The sequence below is a fragment of the Neophocaena asiaeorientalis genome, unplaced genomic scaffold (genome assembly GCF_003031525.2).
Source record: "Neophocaena asiaeorientalis asiaeorientalis breed wild unplaced genomic scaffold, Neophocaena_asiaeorientalis_V1.1 scaffold130, whole genome shotgun sequence".
NCBI lineage: Eukaryota > Metazoa > Chordata > Mammalia > Artiodactyla > Phocoenidae > Neophocaena > Neophocaena asiaeorientalis.
Window position 1 is genome coordinate 13,035,560 of NW_020173397.1, and position 20,595 is coordinate 13,056,154.

At 41.6% G+C, this 20,595-nt stretch overlaps 1 protein-coding gene across 2 annotated transcripts in view; it reads left to right on the forward strand.

Moving 5' to 3' along the window:
* Positions 1 to 1,389: 1,389 nt before the first annotated feature.
* The window catches only part of SUCLG2 (succinate-CoA ligase GDP-forming subunit beta), a 255,537-nt gene continuing 236,331 nt past the window's right edge, over positions 1,390 to 20,595 (forward strand). For both annotated transcript variants that reach the window (XM_024747042.1, XM_024747043.1), the window contains exon 1: positions 1,390 to 1,528. In XM_024747042.1, coding sequence (XP_024602810.1) covers positions 1,445 to 1,528 — 84 coding nt within the window. In that variant the 5' untranslated portion in view covers positions 1,390 to 1,444. The remainder of the gene's footprint in view (positions 1,529 to 20,595) is intronic.

Here is a 20,595-nt window from a genome sequence, read left to right on the forward strand (position 1 = left end):
TTACAGGGTTCCTGTGAGGCTTAAATGACCCATATTCAGAGGCAGCTGAGTACATGTAAAAGGAATGAGCATAGGCTTGGCACTGAATAAAAAGGGACGCATGAGTCCATATTGATACAAGTGAATACAAGGATAAATAAACGTGGGAGATGGTAAAGCTCTTCTCAGAGTAGAAAGTAAACTAAAAAATGTAGAAAGGAATGGAATTAGACAATCATGATTTTACAACCATTACAGTAATAACTGATTCAAGAAATAATCAACAATGGATGCTAAATCTAGCCAGTAAACTTGTGATTAAGAATGGGCTATAAAGCTATGTATCTATATCTATGAAAAATGGGGAATGAGGCAAAATATAAATAAGTGGTACATCTGGGTAAAGGACACTTCGGAGTTGGGGGTAATGTTCTTGCAACTTTTCTGTAGATTTGTTTTGTCAAAATAAAAATTAAAAAAAATTAAAAGGAGAAAAAGTAAAAAGGGAAGTAAAGCAGAAATAGTTTCCTAGTTCTGTTACATTGTACATTTTCTCATGATCATAGGCTCAAGAACAGAGTAAGGTTAAAAAAAATTCTAAAATGGTACTTAATAGGGTGGGGAGAAGAGAGCGTGGGTTTGAACCATTTTTAATCCGTATCAGATCTCTGACTTTCAATAAGTTAGGTAACCTCTCTGGCCTCAGTTTTCTCTTCTGCAAAACGGGGATTTATACATTGGTACCTACTGGAAAGGCTGCTATAAAGACTAAATTAGTTCATAATTTGTAACGTGCCTGGCACGTATTAAGCTTATTTGCTATAGTAATTTTATTACATATACAGGGCTTAGAGTCACGTAAACTCCGAATAAACGCTTGCTCTTGTTCTGGTGATTACTGGCTTAAAGTGCTTCAATTGATTTGCCTTAACCTTCGGTAAAAGATAAAAAATTCTTACTCAGGTGCAGAGGGGATCCACCGACCTCGTCAGACCCACTTGCTTCTCCCGTACTCCCTCAAGGCTCAGCTCAAATATCGCTTCCCTAGGCGAGCCTCTGGGGCCCAAGGACCAGACCAGAGGCCTCCCTTACTTGGCGTCAGCTCCGTGGGCCGGTCCTCAGAGCACTCACGGCACCGGCTAACGTGCACTGGCCTGTCGCCCCAGTGCAGTTTAAGCCCCACGACCGTAGGGCTCGGGATGTGTTTTTGCTCACATGGTGAGCCGGGGTAGCACGGTGAGGAGGCCACGGGGCCTCTGAAGGCTGAAAGTGAACTTGGGGCCGAGGTGCGAGTCGCAGTGGGGGACGCAGGGCTATAGAAGGTGGCCCCTCAGAGGCGCTGCCACGTCCCGGGGGCAGCAGGCGGGCCCGGGCGGGGGGGGCGGTGCGGGGGGGGCGGCCATCGCCGCGCCCCGCCTGGTTCGCCGCGGCCCGCCTGGCTCTCCGCGCAAGTTTTCTGGTTAAGATGGCGGCCCCTGTGGTGGCGCAGGCCTGGAAACTACTGAGAGATCTGGCGCTCCGGTCCCCGCTCCTGGCGGCCAGGTCCCAGGTGAGCGGGCCTCTTGGTGGGAGCCTGGAGCAGCCAATGATGCCCTCCTGTCCTTGTCTGTCCACCTCTTCCTGGCCCCGGTGCGCGGCCGCTAGGGCGCCGCACCTGTGGAGGGGACGCGCGGTGCTGCGCCCGGGGGCGCACGAGAGACCCCAGCATCCCCCCACCCCCACCTCGCTTCAGGTGTCGGGGGTCCCAGGCGGAGCGGGTAATGACAGTCCGGGCCACCCCGGAGTGAGAGCCACCCAGCTCTTAGTTGTCGCTGACGTGGGTTACCCTAGCGCTGCGGAGGGCGCCTGGCCCTGTACCAGGCGCTGCAGGCATGTTAAGGAAAAGTCCCTGGGACTGGGTTTTGGAGTCCTGAGGTGTTATTATGTCGACAGAAAAAAAATGCACACCCTGAAAGTTGGGAAATATATTTTATTGGAGGCATTATTGAGGGTTGTATCCTGGGGAAGTTTCTGGATAGCTCTGAGGAACTGTTCCAAAGAGGTAAGGGAGGAGCCAGGATATATGGGAGTTTGGGCTGAAAATAAAACAAAAAAAAAAACTTGTAGTGAAACATCAAAAGATTAGGGCTAGTCACAAAAATCAGATATGTCAAGGTAGTGATTTTAATGCTTTGCTCAATTTGGGAAGGTGTAAGAGTCTGGGCTTATTGAAGTTATTCCTTTGATATGCATCTTCACTCTCTAGGGCCTGTATCCTGTTTTTCTGCATCCTGTATTCCCCTCAGGGTGCACTGTCTCCGGCGGCTGCAGTGACTGCTGACTTGATGGCAAGCAACATTCTTGTTTACTAAAATGGCAGGCAACATTTGTGTGTCCTCAGTTACCTGCTTTGCCAATGCTGCTTCTGAACCGTCTCTGTCTTGAGCCTGTTTGTTAGGCCACATGATGAAGGTGCCTAGAAACCCAACCTTGATGGTTTAGTAACTCACCTCCTGGAGTGAGCTCTCTGCAGGCTGCCTGCTTTTGCAGACTTGGGGGGGTGGGTAGTGGTGCTTGAGTTGGTGAAATGAGGGGGTCAAGGAGAAAGATGGGAAACGCTCTCCCTCAATTCAGTGAGCAGTCAGTCCCAGCACTAAAACACATCAGAGCATTGGCCCTGTCCTCTTTCTCCTTGTTTCAGGAGAATAAAAACCTAGGAGGGCCAGTGGTGGATGCTGAATAGCTATTAGAACTTGGCTTCCTGTAGATTTGATCCATACGTTCTGCAGGTGGCAAGAGTCACAGTAGTCAAAAGGTCTTTGGGGAGTTAGGAGTTGGTGATGACTCATGGACAAGTGATCAACCACTGGACTTCTTATTCTCCATTAGTAATATCGCTCCTCTTTTAAAGAAAGGATGGTGTGGGGCTCATCCACAGCAGAGCATTGTCCTTGTCCGTTTTCCCATCTTTAATTGATGAGAGACAAATGATGACTCCTGCAGTTTTAACTAGGATATGCATAGTGTATATTTTTTAAAAATTGAAAGATAGCTACTAATGATTTTTTGAGTTACTCTAAGCTTTGGTTAATTATGACAGCTGAAAGGTTTTTTTTTTTTTCCTTCTTTCATTTCCTGACTTCTCATTTGTCTGTTTTTGTTAATGTAAATTTAAAAGATGCTAATAACTTATTACTGTAATATCTTTAACAGGCACTTGACAGTATGGTGGGATAGCAAAAGGAATGGTGGTTTTGTCTAATTAAAATAACTAATAACTGTTGTAATAGAGTAAGAATACCTCCAGGTGATCAAGTTCTATTCATTATTTAAGTGTCAGAAAAAAACAAGAACTGTGGTGCTAACTATGGGAGTAGACTTGAATTGATGGGAAACATGGTGCCTAAGGCAGTGAAAACTCAAGCAAAGGAAATAATTGTGCCGAGAAATCCAACTGTTTAGTTGAAGTATGATAGGGCTTCTTGCCTTACCAAGAAATGGGAGTCTGAACACAACACTGTAGAGAATCTGAGTGGGTGATACCCTTGGTTTGGCAAGAAGACTGGGTAAAAGGATCTCCTACCTCACTGCATCTAGTAACTTTGATTTACATACTTGTGGGTGGCGTATTGTCCTGTGAACATAAGCTTAGGAAATGAGTTTGTTTTCTTTTTTTAAGTCAGGGATAGTACACAGTGTTCAAGAACTGGAAATGGGCGTTAGCAAGCATCAGATCCAACTAGCTTATTTCACAGGTAGAAAAATTGAGCACTAAAGTTCAAGGACTTGTTCAAGGTTATAAAGAGAGTTTGTGGCAGAACTGATTACAGATTAAAGGTTTACTTTTCAGTTTCCATTATACCAGGCTGTGGTGTAAATTTCCTCATGAATGTAAGTTATATCAGCATGTAAGTTACTCTGCATAGCATAAAGTTACTATGTAACATCCAAGTCACCAACAGGACTGACACATATTAATTTTTTCTTTATAAACATCTTAGAATTGGCAATAAAAGTAGGTGAGTATTGTTTGTGATTTGTAAGGAACCCTTTTCATATTCTTGAATGCTTCTTTGTATCTGCTCCACCTACCTCTGCATGTATGTTGTGCCTACCTACTCCCTTGCCCATGGCAGACATTACAGTTGAATATGACCCTCTTTTTCTTGGAAACTTAAGAATCCTCACCAAGCGTCTCAGAAAACTCTTGCTACTCTTCTTGGCTCAGACCTTCTTTGTACCAGGCCTTATGCAAAATTCTTATGTGTACAGAGATAAATGACCCAGTTTCTGCTGTGAGAAGTAACTTCAACCACTCTCACAGAGGTGCCAAAGAATGACACTTTATGTACCCCCCCCTCGTTGTTAAATTTAACATTTGACACATACTCCTGATGCTAAATGTCATTGACATTTTTTATTTCTTCTGCAGTTGGCTTCTCCGTTTTGACTTTCAATTGATGTTATATCCTTAAAGGGCCACCCTTTTGCCATTTCTTATTTTACATATATTTCTCTGTTCAGCTTATACCTAGAACAAGACTCTCTAGGTACTGATATTTGGGGATAGTAAACAAGGCAGGCAGAGATCTTGGCCACATGATACTATATTTTAAAGGGCATGTTGGGCACAGAGATGAGCCTGTTACATTAGTTATGTCTTAGGGGAAGTCTTGGCTGAGGGCACTGAGTTTAAATGGTTAGTGATAATCTGATCATGGTATTTTGCCTTTTAGTGCATTTCCCCTCTCATAATGGCTGGGTGAAGTTAACAGAGCTGTTGTGTCGTAGGTGAAGCAAAGACATTGTGGGAAACACTGCCCCTCAGGCCCCTAGTTATAGAATCCTTGTTGTGTGGTTCTCTACAAAGCCCAGAGCTTCTGTCCAGGAACTCAGGGAGGAATGTGTATTGTTGAAGGAAACCAAAACCCTGTCCCTGCTGTTGTGTATCTCAGAATAGATGACTCCAGCTTAATTTTCTGTTCTTTCCAGAAGTGAGAGGAGAAAGATGGATGCCTGGCTTTTGGAAGTGAAGGACTGAAGCTTACGTGCAAGTTTCTGTCAGCTAACTATGGCTGTGGAGGCTGCATTGGAAGCTGTGACTCACCTTTATCTGCCTTTTTGCCTAGAAGAATAAATATGACTCTTTTCTTTTATAAATGAAGTGCACTTGCAATTTCTGCTGTTAGAAAAGGAAATTCATCTCAAATAATTTAGTTGCTAAACTACTGACTTCTGTGTGGGGAAGAGCTGTAAATGATAGCTCTTGTCCCGAAGTGGTTTTGTTTACTGTAAACGAAACACTTCTTTCATGGATGAGTACACAGACCCATAGTAGTGAGACTTTTTGCTGCCCTTGTATCCTGGCCCAATTCTGTAAGCACAACGCCCAGAAACTCACTGACGTATCTTGTATTTTGGGGAGGAAAAGAAATTACATATGCAACTTCAGATCATTTGTCATTCAACTCTTTTTACTATTCACTCAATCTGGAATTGTCCTTTGCTACCTGTGCACCCATCATTTTCTGTTACTTGATGAAAACGTTTTGTCTGAAGAACTTGAGAGATTTCTACACGTTTGAGCAAGTGGTAACGTCAGTATACTAATGAAATTTGGGGAAATGACACTAGAATTAGTCTGGTAAAGATGATGCAGGGGAAGGCATGCCAGGTGGAGTGGACTGTGGGCAAAGGCAGAGGGGAGAGAGAAGATGGGGAGATTAGAGGAGTCATTGGGAACAGTTTGGTATGGAGGAGAGGCAGGTGAGTAACAGAAGTGAAGAGCTAGTGGCGATCTTTTTGGCAAATGAGGGAGGAAAGATGAGCTGTAGAAAGCCCACAGTTTGGCATGGTATAGAACTAGATAACTGCACATCAAGCACATATTGTTCACTTAGTAAATATTTTCTCAGTGCTTAGTCTTTGCCCAGTGCTATTTGTTGGAAGCTCCTTGAAGGCAGAGACTATACTGATTAATTCTTCACTGTAAATCTTGTGCTTTAGAGAATGCTGGGCATATAGATACCTTTAATAAGTGAGTTCTATGAGTGAGTGAATACAGGGAAGATACACAGCCCTACCCTCAGGGGGCTCATAGTCTAGTGGCAAAATTGGCGGGTAAACCAAAAATTATACAGTAGAGAGCTATGTGCTTAGTCTTCTGTGACACTGCGTGGTCTTGCGTGGGGCACTTGCTGTTTCCCTGTCTGAAACACTCTTCCTTCTGATCTCAGGCCTTGTTCTATCCCATCATTCAGCTTTCTGATTCAAAGTGGTCTTCCCACAGGGCGTTCCCTAATTATCTTATCTGACTCACTTTCTCCCCAGAGATTATTTTCTGCCCCTTGCCTGCATTTTAACACTTTACCTGGTGGTTTATTATGTGTTTTTTGTTTGTTTGTTTTATTCTCTGTCTGACTTCCTTCCCCACAAATGTAAGAATGTAAGCTCTATGAGGGCAAAGATTTTTCTTATGCACTGCTATTTCCCCAGCCTGCCTGACCAGTTATTCAGTAAGCTTTTGTGGTCTAAATGAATGCATGGGGTACACAGAGAAATGAGAGGCAGGTAAGTAACAGAGATGAGGGTTGATGCAGATAATTGAGGCAAATGAGGAAGGAAAGGGCTATAGAAAGTCTCGTTGTGAAAGGACTTTCAAAATAATAGGACTGTGCATTTCATATGTTACAGACCCTGTGCAAAGTGATGTCTTCACATTATTTCCTTACCCCTTACAATGTTACTGCAGGGGAGATTGTACTGTCTTCACGTTACAAATAACAGAACAGAGGCATAGAAGGGTCATACTAAATAGTCTGCTTAAAATCACAGGGCCAGGGAGTCACCTGCCTCATGCTGATAAGTTACTTATGCTGTTAAAACATTAAGTTACATTGCCAAAGGGTCCTTTTTGAGCTGAACTATCCGGTTATACTGATGGCTGACCTTTCCTCCTTTCTTTGTCCCTGAGTAATGGGCAGCTTGGTCTTTGCACTTATGCCGACTTAGGTGGACTAATCAACACTGCATGATTGTCCTCTTATCTGACTCTTAGCAGGCTCTTATCTGACTCCCTCCTCTGGCTCCAGGGTCTGGGAAACAGTGAGGAGAAAAGGGTATGGTTCTGTGTTCAAATAGGACTAAGTTCAAATTCTGGGTCTGCCAGGTTCTTGCTCTACTAATTATTGAACTTGAGTGAACCTCAATTTATTGTTCTCTGAAAGGAGCTAATTCTTACAGATAGTTACAAAGATTAAATAAGATGATATGCATGATGTCTGACATTATGGTTAGATAGTAGGCTCAGAGCGATTATTTCTCTTGCAGTAAATTTGAAGCTACATTTACTTGAATTTTTTTTTTTGGCGTTATCAAGCCAGAATAGTTTTCCTTTCCCAGATTTGATAAGCATTTAGTGTTTGCTGCCTTATCAGGGTTAGGTGCTGGCTTGGTGTTTCCAAATGGTTTATTTCACTTAATCCTGCATCAACAACTTCAAACAGAGGTGATTATTCTCAGTTTACATCTAGGGAACTTGAGGCTCAGAGAGTTCAAGCCCTGTCTCCTGGGCCCCAGTTATCTTCATTATTCCACAGGTGGGGTGAAGGTCTGGTGAGGCCTGAGGTGGCAGTGGGGAGGGTTGTGTGGGGAACTCAGTTGCACCATCCTGGATGTTGCTTGTTCCAGAAATGTTTGCACATCTTGGTGTTGGCTTAGTAACTATGGCTTCTGGACCACTTATGCATCAAAAGTTTGAGGTGGGGGGACACCCAAACACTAGACTGTAGTCATAACATGTACGCAAGGGCAACTGGCGTATGCCCCTCACTGTCTGCCCTGTGCACAGGACTGCCTTCAGCGTTTCAGGAATGCTGGAGAAATTGTGAAATTGCATTTCCTTTGGAGGTTGAGTTTTGGGGGATGGTGATAGAGGGTGGAGTTTCCTGGTATTCTGAGTTCAGACTTTGGTCAGTGTGCTGATTACGTGGCCAGCTTTTGCCCCTTTCTGGAAATGATTCCAAAAGAATAGCACGTGGATACTAGTCACAAAGGCATAGATTTCTAACACTTACCTCTAACATTTACTTTTATTTTAAAATTAGAGGGGTTTGATGTAGTGTTTGAGTTGATATTGGAGACATGGCAAAGCTTAAGGAATAGGTCTGAGTTTGGGTCCTGTGAGTGGGGGTGGGATGGGAGTCTGGCATCTCTTTTTCTACCCCTATCCATTTCTCCATGTGCTTACCCTATTTCCATTTCTAGGCTGTCTTAGTCCCAGGGTTGTGACTTGAGGACCCTGAAGAATTTCAGGAGGGCTGCTTTTTGGAGTTAGAGGTGGGGGAGCAGTGAGCGATGAGGCTAGAGACATATGCAGGGGCAACATTTTGCTGATCTTGTGAGTCTGGTAATGGAGTCAAGGTTGGTTCTTGAGGGCAGTGGGGAGCCATTGAAGGGTTTTAATAGGGGCTAATTATTTTTAAAAAATTTTAAATTTTATTTTTTGGGTGTGTTAGGTCTTCGTTGCTATGTGTGGGCTTCTCATTGCAGTGGCTTCTCGTTGCAGAGCACAGGCTCTAGGTGCGCGGGCTTTAGTAGTTGTGGCACGTGGGCTCAGTAGTAGTTGTGGGCTCAGTAGTTGTGGCTCAGTAGTGGGCTCAGTAGTTGTGGTTCTAAAGCACAGCCTCAGTAGTTGTGGCGCATGGGCTTAGTGGCTCTGTGGCATGTGGGATCTTCCCAGACCAGGGTTTGAACCCGTGTCCCCTGCATTGGCAGGCGGATTCTTAACCACTGTGCCACCAGGGAAGCCCCCATTGAAGGGTTTTAGACAGAGGAGTGGCAGCAGCCGTTTTATGCTTCAGAGTATTCTTTCTTTATACAGTGTGGAAAGGGTTGGAGGGATTAAGAATGGAAATCATTCAGGTGACTGTTGTACTAATTCAGTGCCAGTAGTAGTTATGCCACAATAATAGGCATAAACCAGGACTGGAATCACACTGCTTGGGTTTAAATCTTGCCCTTAACTGGTTATCTTCGTGATGTGTGACAATTACTTACATATTTTATTACAAGACTCACTTTTTTTCTTTTTCACATTTCAACATCTCTGAAAACTGCATATGTTTGTACACTTGTGTCACAGATTGAGTGACAGTTTTTTTTTTCTCCAGTGGTACATGAAGTGGAAGATGGGGGTTTGGATCAAAATCAGGGTGACCACATAATTTTTTGCCAAATCAGGATACTTTTGAGAGTGAACGCGAGCGCTGTGAATAATTACACCAGCAGGTATAGCAGAAACCCAGACTGTGCCTGGAAAGCTGATATATGGTCCTCCTAACTAAAATGGACTAAATGATGGCAGTGGGGATAGAAGAGAAAGATTGGCATTATTAAGGAAAGAAGCTGGACAGGATTCATGCTTTCCCTGCTGAGTCCCCATTGCTGGCTTCTCTCCACTGCCATATACCAAAAAGGTGATAAAAGGCTGTGTACCATCCCTGAGCAGAGAAGGTGTGAGGAGCTACTGTTGTTACAAAAGATCCCTGCTTGTCTTTGCTATGGGACCATGTGCTCCGTCCTTGTGCCCAAGTGTTCCCTGGACATGCTGTTATGGTCGTAGAACAAGAACAGGCAAATAAAAGAAGAGAAATAGAAAGACCCATAAATATGTCAGGCTTGCAAAGTGCACATTTCTAAACTTGAGCACAGTGAAGAGCTTTCCAAAGCTCCAAGACTCCCTTATCCTGCGTTCACAACGTTCTGGGCCCTGGTGGAATCATGCAGTGTGGCTTAGATATTTCCTTTTGTGCTCTCAGTCTTGTGTGGATGATGCAGTTGATTATTAAGGCCTCTTTGATTGAAAGATCTCCTTGGACTTTTCTTAAGGGGAAAAAAATGGTTTTTTGAAAGGGACACATACTGGAACTCAAGACTAATGTTCCTTGGTGTTGGCTCCTCTGTGCCTCTTCTGTTGTGTTAACTGGTGGCTAGCTCGTGGTACCATTTCTCTATAACTTGTACCTGCGCATAACTTTGTCCATTCCTGGGCCCCCTCCAGCTTCCTAACCCTAACACATCATTCAGCTTCTGTCTCTCAGAATGTCACAGTTCTAATAACAAGAACATCTCATCAGTCTAGCTCATCCTTTTGCACTCACGTTCGGGTCACTGGCCAGCTGAAAGACTGGCTGGTTCTTTTTAAGGTGTCCACCTCCGCCTTACCACCTGTGGCTGAGGTGGGGAGGTCTTGGAGAGGAGCAGCACCATGGCCCCCTGAGTAGAAGGGCTCTGAGTGCAGTGTTGGTGGGGTGGCCTGATCCATTTAGAATTCCTTCATGAACTGCTGCTAACTTGTCCATCTTCTCTTCTCCAAGTACACATGTTCACGTTTGCTTTGTTTCCTTTTTCACATTCCCAAATTTCTGAAGATCTTCTTACTATTCACTTGGCTGGTCTTAGTTAGATTAATTTATCAGAGATTAAGGTCATGGTAGTGGGCCTTGTTTTAGACCGCTTTCTTATGATCATAACTAAAATAATTCTCAGGAGAGAATTATTAATTGGGAAAATGGGGTATCATGGGAAGTCAGCTTGTCCACCCAAATAGCCAAGTGAGTGTTTCCAAGACAAATGTAGACAATAGGCTTCATATGGCCCTGGAGTACTTCCTCAGCTTTGCTTGGAGCAGTATTCTGCATTGAAATAACCTAACTTCTCTTGGTTCACTTCCACTTTATGCTTCCCAAAGGGGATTCGTTTGGGTCCTTTTGCCACCACTCAATAAAAAACTGCCATATTGGGCAGGACTTCCTTGAAGCCACCTGCAGAGGATGCTGGCTCCCACATTAGTGCCTGGTGCAGTGAGGTGGGACTCGGAGCACAGGGTTTATTTCATTTAAACCATGAGTATGAAGACTATATTTTATCTTAAAACTGGGGCACTTTTGATAGTTAAAAGGGAGCACTGTTAATAATTATGCCAGGATAATAGGCATAAACCAGGACTGGAACCAGACTGCCTGTGTTCAAATCTTGCTTGCAACACTTAGTAGATTTGTGACCTTCTGAAAATTACTTAGGTATTTCATTGCAAGACACACTTTTTTCTTTTTCACATTTCAGCATCTCTGACATATGGATGTGTTTTACAGTTGTGTCGTAGATTGATTGGCAGGTTTTTCCCAGTGGTACATTAGAGTGGTGCAGAAAAGTTGTTCATTCTTAAACTTGATGAAATTTCTGTGCCTCAGTTTTCTCATCTGTAAAATGTAGGGAGCTACAGTATTCACCTCCCAGAGTTACAATGAGGATTAACTGAGGCCATGCATATCATCTTAGCACCATGCCCTAGATGATCAGTAAATTTTAGTTATTGGTTTTGGCATTATTGTCACTAGCTTTAATAAATTGTAGTTAAATCATAGTTAATTAAATCATATTACATAATATGTGATGAATCAGGAGATTGGGATTGACACGTATACACTGATGTGTGATGTGTATAAAATGGATGACTGATGAGAAAATAAATAAACATAAAAAAATAAAAGGGATGTTCTCAAAAAAAATTGTAGTTAAATCATAGTTACTTAAATCATTACATAATATGATTAAATCACATTTAACTTACATGTGTTGATTAAATAAAATATATTATTTAAGTAAAATAGATTAAATAAAATATCAAAATATATTAATTAAAATACACTAATTGAAAATGGTTAATTAAAATATATTAAATATATAATTAAGTTACGGTCACATAAGTAATAAACAGAAAGGCTTAATTTTTGTAAAAAGCCTCCTTCAGTGTTTTCCCTGCTTTTCTCCTAAACCCCCTCAACATTGCAACTTGCAAGGGAGATGAACAATGTAAGCAAAGTAGGGGATTAGAACAGTCAAGTTGGGGAAATGACATGGAAGGAGAGAGAGGCTCTCTGTAGTGCCTTATTGGTGTCAGGAGTGGAGGACTACAATGAAGTCCCTTGGGAAAAGGACTTTCTTGCACTTAGCCCCAGATTGGGAGTGGAGACCAGCCATTTAGCTTTATCAGAAAATTTACTGTTTTCACCTTATCAGTGGAGATCTCTTCACATTTTTATAAGGAAACTATCTTTGTCTTTTGTTTGATGTCACTATCTTCTGCTAATGCTCTCCTAATTGCTGTCCAAATGACCACCTGGACTTTGAAGGACATATTTGGGTTAACTTAACTTTGAAAAGAAGGGGAGGAAAAGAAGGTTCAGAACTCTTTTTAAAGTGATGTATCATTAAAATTGAAAACCAACAATATAGGGAAAAGAAAGATTTTTTCAGTTTTTAACCTTTTTATAATTAGCATGAAAAAATAAATGTGCTATATGGCTAATTAGAAAAACTAAATAAGCTTTGAGATAGTGAAGTTGTAAACAGGTTATCCTCACTAATTTAAAAATGATTACGGATTGAATGGCTGAGTGTTGAGGAGATTAGCTTGAAATGGAAGCAGAAGTCTTGTGACTGGTTTCTGGGGAGGCTGAGCCTAATGGTGTAGATTCTAACATCAGTTCTAGTGTATGGGTTTTCCAGTACCACCAAGCATTTCTCCACCAGCTGGGTGTCCTACAATCCAACTAAATTCTGACATTGTTGACATGGAAATAGCATTAGATTCCACAAGTTAAGGGCACAGTCCAACAAGACTGCCCCCACCCCACTTCAGAGGCCAATATCAAGTCTACATTGTCACTTGTACGGGTTCCATTAATTTGCTAGAGTGGCTCACAGAATGTAGAGAAACATTTTACTTCCTAGGTTACCAGTTTATTGTAAAAGGCTATATAACTCACTAACAGCCAGATGGAAGAGATGCCCTGGGCAAGGTGTGTAGAGAGGGTTATAGAGCATAGCACTCTCTCTGAATCTGCACATGTTCACCACCCCCGGAGCTCTCTGAGTCTCCTGGTACAGGGATTTTTATGGAGGCTTTATTACATAGTCAAGATTGATTAAATCATTGGCCTTCAGTGATTGAACTTAATCTCTAGCTCCTGTCCCCTCCCCTGAGGTGGAGGAGGAGGACTGAAAGTCCCTACCCTCTAATCACTAGGCTGGTTCCCCTGGCAACCAACCCCCATCCTTAGGTTACCTAGTGGCTTTTCAAAAGTTGTCTCTTTCATTTAACAAAGACACCTTTATCACTCTCTTCACTTAAGAAATTCCAAGGGTTTTGAGAGCTCAGTACAAGGACTGGGGATGAAGACCAAATATATATTTATTATAAATCACAGAATCACAGTGTGCTGTTAGGATTGGAGTACCAATTCCAGAACTCCTAGCAGGCATGTTGCGAGTATAATCGATCCTTTCTTTTTTGTTTCATATACGTTTATGGTGAGGTTTTTATGAGTGATATAAAATTGATTTTATATAAAATATTTTAATGTGGGGGAAAACTTACAGAGTTAACTTTTAGATAAGGATCTTGCTGTGATTTATGTCATAAAGTGTTCTGCCTATGTTAAGAGTTTTATAGTGTCTGGCCTTACATTTAGGTCTTTAGTCCATTTGGAGTTTATTTTTGTGTATGGTGTTAGCGTGTGTCCTAATTTCATTCTTTTACATGTAGCTGTCCAGTTTTCCCAGCACCACTTATTGAAGAGGCTGTCTTTTCTCCATTGTATATTCTTGTCTCCTTTATCAAAAATAAGTGCATAGGTTTATGTCTGGGCTTTCTATCCTGTTCCATTGATCTATATTTCTGTTTTTGTGCCAGTACCATACTGTCTTAATTACTGTAGCTTTGTAGTACAGTCTGAAGACTGGGAGCCTGATTCCTCCAGCTCCATTTTTCTTTCTCATGATTGTTTTGGCTATTCGGGGTCTTTTGTGTTTCCATACAAATTGTGAAAGTTTTTGTTCTAGTTCTGTGAAAAATGCCATTGGTAGTTTGATAAGGATAGCGTTGAATCTGTAGATTGCTTTGGGTAGTATAGTCATTTTCACAATGCTGATTCTTCCAATCCAAGAACATGGTATATGTCTCCATCTGTTTGTATCATTCATTTCTTTCATCAGTGTCTTACAGTTTTCTGCACACAGGTCTTTTGTCTCCTTAGGTAGGTTAATACCTAGGTATTTTATTCTTTTTGTTGCAATGGTAAATGGGAGTATTTCTTTAATTTCTCTTTCAGATTTTTCATCATTAGTGTAAAGGAATGCAAGAGATTTCTGTGCATTAATTTTGTATCCTGCTACTTTACCAGATTCATTGAATAGTTTTAGTAGTTTTCTGGTAGCATATGTAGGAGTCTCTATGTATAGTATTATGTCATCTGCAAACAGTGACAGCTTTACTTCTTCTTTTCTGATTTGGATTCCTTTTATTTCTTTTTCTTCTCTGATTGCTGTGGCTAAAAATTCCAAAACTATGTTGAATAACAGTGGTGAGAGTGGGCAACATTGTTTGTTCCTGATCTTAGTGGAAATGGTTTCAGTTTTTCACCATTGTGGATGATGTGGGCTGTGGGTTTGTCATATATGGCCTTTATTATGTTGAGATATGTTCCCTCTATGCCTACTTTCTGGAGGATTTTTATCATAAATGGGTGTTGAATCTTGTCAAAAGCTTTTTCTGCATCTATTGAGATGATCATATGGTTTTTCTCCTTCAGTTTGTTAATTTGGTGTATCACATTGATTGATTTGCGTCTATTGAAGAATCCTTGCGTTCCTGGAATAAACTCCACTTGATCATGGTGTATGATCCTTTCAGTGTGCTGTTGGATTCTGTTTGCTAGTATTTTGTTGAGGATTTTTGCATCCATGTTCATCAGTGATATTGGCCTGTAGTTTTCTTTTTTTGTGTCATCTTTGTCTGGTTTTGGTATCAAGGTGATGGGGGCCTTGTAGAATGAGTTTGGGAGCGTTCTTCCCTCTGCTATATTTTGGAAGTGTTTGAGAAGGATAGGTGTTAGCTCTTCTCTAAATGTTTGATAGAATTCACCTGTCAAGCCATCTGGTCCTAGGCTTTTGTTTGTTAGAAGATTTTTATTCACGGTTTCAATTTCAGTGCTTATGATTGGTCTGTTTATAGTTTCTGTTTCTTCCCGGTTCAGTCTCGGAAGGTTCTGCTCTTCTAAGAATTTGTCCATTTCTTCCAGGTTGTCCATTTTATTGGCATAGAGTTGCTTGTAGTAATCTCTCATGAGCCTTTGTATTTCTGCAGTGTCAGATGGTACTTCTTTTTCATTTCTAATTCTATTGATTTGAGTCTTCTCCCTTTTTTTCTTGATGAGTCTGGCTGATGGTTTATCAATTTTGTTTATCTTCTCAAAGAACCAGCTTTTAGTTTTATTGATCTTTGCTATTGTTTCCTTCATTTCTTTTTCATTTATTTCTGATCTGATCTTTATGAGTTCTTTCCTTCTGCTAACTTCGGGGTTTTTTTGGTTCTTTTTTCTCTAATTGCTTTAGGTGTCAGGTTAGGTTGTTTATTTGAGATTTTTCTTATTTCTTGAGGTAGGATTGTATTGCTTTAAACTTCCCTCTTAGAACTGCTTTGGCTGCGTCCCATTGGTTTTGGGTTGTTGTGTTTTTACTGTCATTTGTTTTTAGACATTTTTTGATTTCCTCTTTGATTTCTTCAGTGATCTGTTGGTTATTTAGTAGTGTACTATTTAGCCTCCATGTGTTTGTATTTTTTATAGTTTTTTTTCCTGTAATTGATATCTAGCCTTATAGTACTGTGGTTGAAAAAGATACTTGATATGATCTCAGTTTTCTTAAATTTATGAAGGCTTGATTTGTGACCCAAGATATAATCTATCCTGGAGAATGTTCCATGAGCAGTCGAGAAGAAAGTATATTCTGTTGTTTTTGGATGGAATGTCCTATAAATATCAATGAAGTCCATCTTGTTTAATGTGTCATTTAAAGCTTGTGTTTCCTTATTTATTTTCATTTTGGATGATCTGTCCATTGGTGAAAGTGGGGGTGGTAAAGTCCCCTACTATGTTGTGATACTGTCAGTTTCCCCTTTTATGGCTGTTAGCATTTGCCTTATGTACTGAGGTGCTCCTATGTTGGGTGCATAAATATTTACAATTGTTATATATTCTTCTTGGATTGATCCCTTGATCATTATGTATTGTCCTTCTTTGTCTCTTGTAATAGTCTTTGTTTTAAAGTCTATTTTGTTTGATATGAGAATTGCTACTCCAGCTATCTTTTGATTTCCATTTGCATGGAGTATCTTTTTCCATCCCCTCACTTTTAGTCGTATGTGTCCCTAGGTCTGAAGTGGGTCTCTTGTAGACAAAATATGTACAGGTATTGTTTTTGTCTCCATTCAGCCAGTCTGTGTCTTTTGTTTGGAGTATTTAATCCATTTACATTTAAGGTAATTATCGATATGTATGTTCCTATTACCATTTTTTAAATTGTTTTTGGTTTGTTATTGTAGGTCTTTCCCTCCTCTTGTGTTTCCTGCCTAGAGAAGTTTCTTTAGCATTTGTTGTAAAGCTGGTTTGGTGGTGCTGAATTCTCTAAGCTTTTGCTTTTCTGTAAAGGTTTTAATTTCTCCATCGAATCTGAATGAGATCCTTGCTGGGTAGAGTAATCTTGGTTGTAGGTTTTTCCCTTTTATCACTTTAAATATGTCCTCCTACATCTTTCTGGCTTGCAGAGTTTCTGCTGAAAGATCAGCTGTTAACCTTATGGGGATTCCCATGTGTGTTAACTTGTTGCTTTTCCCTTGCTGCTTTTAATATTTTTTCTTTGTATTTAATTTTTAATAGTTTGATTAAACTATGTTTCTCCTTGGATTTATCCTGTATGGGATTCTGCATTTCCTGGACTTGATTATTTTCTTTCCCATATTAGGGAAGTTTTCAACTATAATCCCTTCAGATATTTTCTCAGTCCCTTTCTTTTTCTCTTCTTCTTTTGGGACCCCTATAATTCGAATGTTGGTGCGTATAATGTTGTCCGAGAGGTCTCTGAGACTGTCCCCAGTTCTTTTCATTCTTTTTTCTTTATTCTGCTCTGTGGTAGTTATTTCCACTATTTTATCTTCTGGGTCACTTATCCTGCAGTTCTTCTGCCTCAGTTATTCTTGATTCCTTCTAGAGAAGTTTTAATTTCATTTATTGTGCTGTTCATCATTGTTTGTTTGCGCTTTAGTTCTTCTAGGTCCTTGTTAAACGTTTTCTGTATTTTCTCCATTCTGTTTCCAAGATTTCAGATCATCTTTAGTATCATTACTCTGAATTTAGGCTGCCTGTTTCCTCTTCATTTGTTTGGTCTGGTGGGTTTTTACCTTGCTCTTCATCTGCTATGTATTTCTCTTTCTTCCCATTTTGCTTAACTTATTGTGTTTGGGGTCTCCTTTTCACAGGCTGTAGGTTTGTAGTTCCCGTTGTTTTTGGTGTCTGCCCCCAGTGGGTAAGATTGGTCCAGTGGGTTGTGTGGGCTTCCTGGTGTAGGGGACTGGTGCCTGTGTTCTGGTGGATGTGGCTGGATCTTGTGTTTCTGGTGGGCAGGACCGTGTCCGGTGGTGCGTTTTGGGGTGTCTGTGAACTTAATATGATTTTAGGCAGCCTCTCTGCTAATGGGTGGGGTTGTACTCCTGTCTTGCTAGTTGTTTGGCATGGGGTGTTGAGCACTGGAGTTTGCTGGACGTTTAGTGGAGCTGGGTCTTAGCGTTGAGATGGAAATCTCTGGGAGAGCACTCGCCGATTGATATTATGAGGGGCCAGGAGGTCTCTGTTGGCCCAGTGTCCTGATCTCGGCTCTCCCATCTCAGAGGCTCAGGCCTGACATCTGGCCGGAGCACCAAGACCCTCTCGGCCCCGGTTCATGCACTTCCCATCACTCACCCAGCTCCTGCCTCCGCACCTTCCTTCCTTTAGTTTGATCTTTACTTCCCACACCAGGCGGGGGGGCGGAGGGCAGTGCAGAGGAGGCCAGTGGGAAGCTGCCCTGCTGTGTCCTTGTCCGCACCCCGTGCTGGGCTTGCTGGGTCCCTCCCAGTCATGGGGCAGGGTCCGCAAAGACAGCCTGACCACTGGACAGACCCACCGACCCTGTGATTGAATTTTGGGGTGTTGAGGCAAGTAGCAAAGGAATTGCTTTTTTGATTCAAAGTTTGGACCAGCACACGCCTTTTATGTCTCTGAAACCTTGTTTTTGCTCCCTATGCTTTTAAGGGTACTAAAATTATAAATGAATATACTTCTTATTTTTAAATTTATAACTTTTTTTATTGTGGTAAAATATACATAACATATAAAATTTACTTTTTAACTATTTTTAAGTGTACCTTTTTGTGGCATTAAGTGTATTTACATTGTTTTGCAACCATCACCACCATCTGTCTCCAGAACTTTTTCATCTTCCGCCATCTGAAATTTTTGTATCCGTGAAACACTAATTCTCCATTTTTCTCTCCCCCCCAGACCCTGGAAACAGGCATTTTGCTCTCTGTCTCTATGAATTTGACTACTTTAGAATCTTACATAAGAGGATTCATAAAATACTTTTTTTGTGTGACTGGCTTATTTCACTTAGCATAATGTTCTCAAGTTTCATCCATGTTGTTGCATGTGTGAAGCCAAATCCCTGTAAAACCGAGTTCCTCTGCCAAGTTCATGATTAACCTCTCTTTCTAAAACTGTATTCCCTTTCTTGTCCCACCTGTTCCCCTGAAGCTTGAGGAGTATCAAAGAAGAGAGGGATTGAAGCTGAGCAGCGTCCTGAAGGGCCTTTCTGGGTACAAAAGCCTTTACATGTCCCCAGTTTATTGTTTGTAGGAAAAAGACTTCAGCCTCCTGTACCTTCCCTGAGTGTCAAAGGGCAGATTCAAGCAGTTACTAATTAGGGAAGTGAGGGAATGCAGAAACAAAGGAAAAGCAGTCAAGAAACAATTGTGCAGTGATAAGGCAGGGTCCTAGTTCCTCCTCAAGGGATGGACATAGCAATCTGATGTATATCTTGGAGTTGTTCTGTAGGAACTAAGGCCCCCCACTCAGGTGGAGGATGGCAGCTACATGCTGAGATCCCAGACTGGTCGGAACCAGAAGGTTGATGAATGAGATTCCTAGAACGCCACGCTCTTACCACACCAGTGACCAATCAAAAGAAAGTCATACACCTTGCAGCTGTCACCTCAAATGTTGCCTTTAAAAACTGTTCCCTGAAAACCATCGTGGAGTTCGGGTCTTTGGAGAATGAGCCTGCTGTCCTCCTTGCTTGGCCCTTGCGATACACCTTTCTCTGCTCCAAACGCCAGTGTTTTGGTTTGTTTGGCCTCACGGTGCATCAGTTCCACAAACTCGGGTTCAACAGCATGTGTCAGAATCTTCTTCCCTTTTAAGGCTGGATAATATTCTGCTATATGTGTATATATAACATTTATTTACATCCTTCATCAGTGGACCCTTGGGTTGCTTCCACCTTCCCGTATCTGATCAAAATGTCTGTTAAGAAAAACCTTTAAGGGTGATATTTTATTAAATATTCATAATCATTTATCCTTCTATTGGGTATTTTTTAAATGCATAATAGGTGCATTATTAGGCCCAGAAGATAGTGGGTTGGTAGGAAGCTTGGGCATATGAGACAGCTACTGCCTTTAAGGAACATACAGATATGTGGTGGAGACCAATGGGAAATGGACAATTACAGTGAGAGGTGTTTGGTGTTCAGGAGGGCTTCCCAGGGCTCTCTGGGTATACAGCTATACTGCCTCTCTTGGACTCCCCTACACAGTGGCTGTTAATAGTGTCTGTCGGGATAATCTGAAGTTAGGCCCAAGTAGAAATAGACACCTGACATTTATCAAGCACATTCCTTAGGCCAAGTCTGGTACCGTGCACCTGAAGAGGATTGTCTGAGTCCCCATAGCGACCTTAGGAGGTAGGCACTCTCATTGCCATTGCTAAGCCCATTTTAAAGCGCAACAAACCATGGTTCAGAGACTTTAAACAACTTCCCTATTGTCACAGCTATTGTCCTGCACAGCTCCTTGCTGTGCCACTCACACTGATCTCTTCTGTTGTGCCTGTTACACGTTGAATTGTGTCTTCAAAATGCATACCTTGAAGGCCTAACCACCGGTACCTCAGAATGTGACCTTATTTGGAAATGGAGTGTTTATGGAGATAATCAAGTTAAAAGGAGGTCATTAGGGTGGGCTCTAATCCAATAGGACTGAGGTCCTTATAAAAGGGGGAAATTTAGACTCAGAAATGCAAGCAGGGAGAATACTATCTGAATACAAAAAAAGAGATAAGGGTGATGCTTCTATAAGCCAGGGAACACCAGAGATTACCAGCAAACTACTAGAAGCTAGCTGAGAGGCATGGTTACAGATTGTCCCCCACAGCGTCAGACGGAATCAACCCTCAGATGAACCCTTGATCTCAGAGTTCTAGTTTCCAGAACTGTGAGACAATACATTTCTCTTGTTTAAGCCACCCAGTCTATGGTACTTTGTTATGGCAGCTCTAGGAAGCGAATACTGTGCCCCTTGGCATTGTGTGGTGTGCATGCTGCTTGGTTCATCTTGAGCTTTTACACCTAGACATTTTTGGAGTCTCTGCGCTTATCGTAGACATGTACATCATCTTTTTTTTTTTTTTTTTTTTTTTTTTTCGG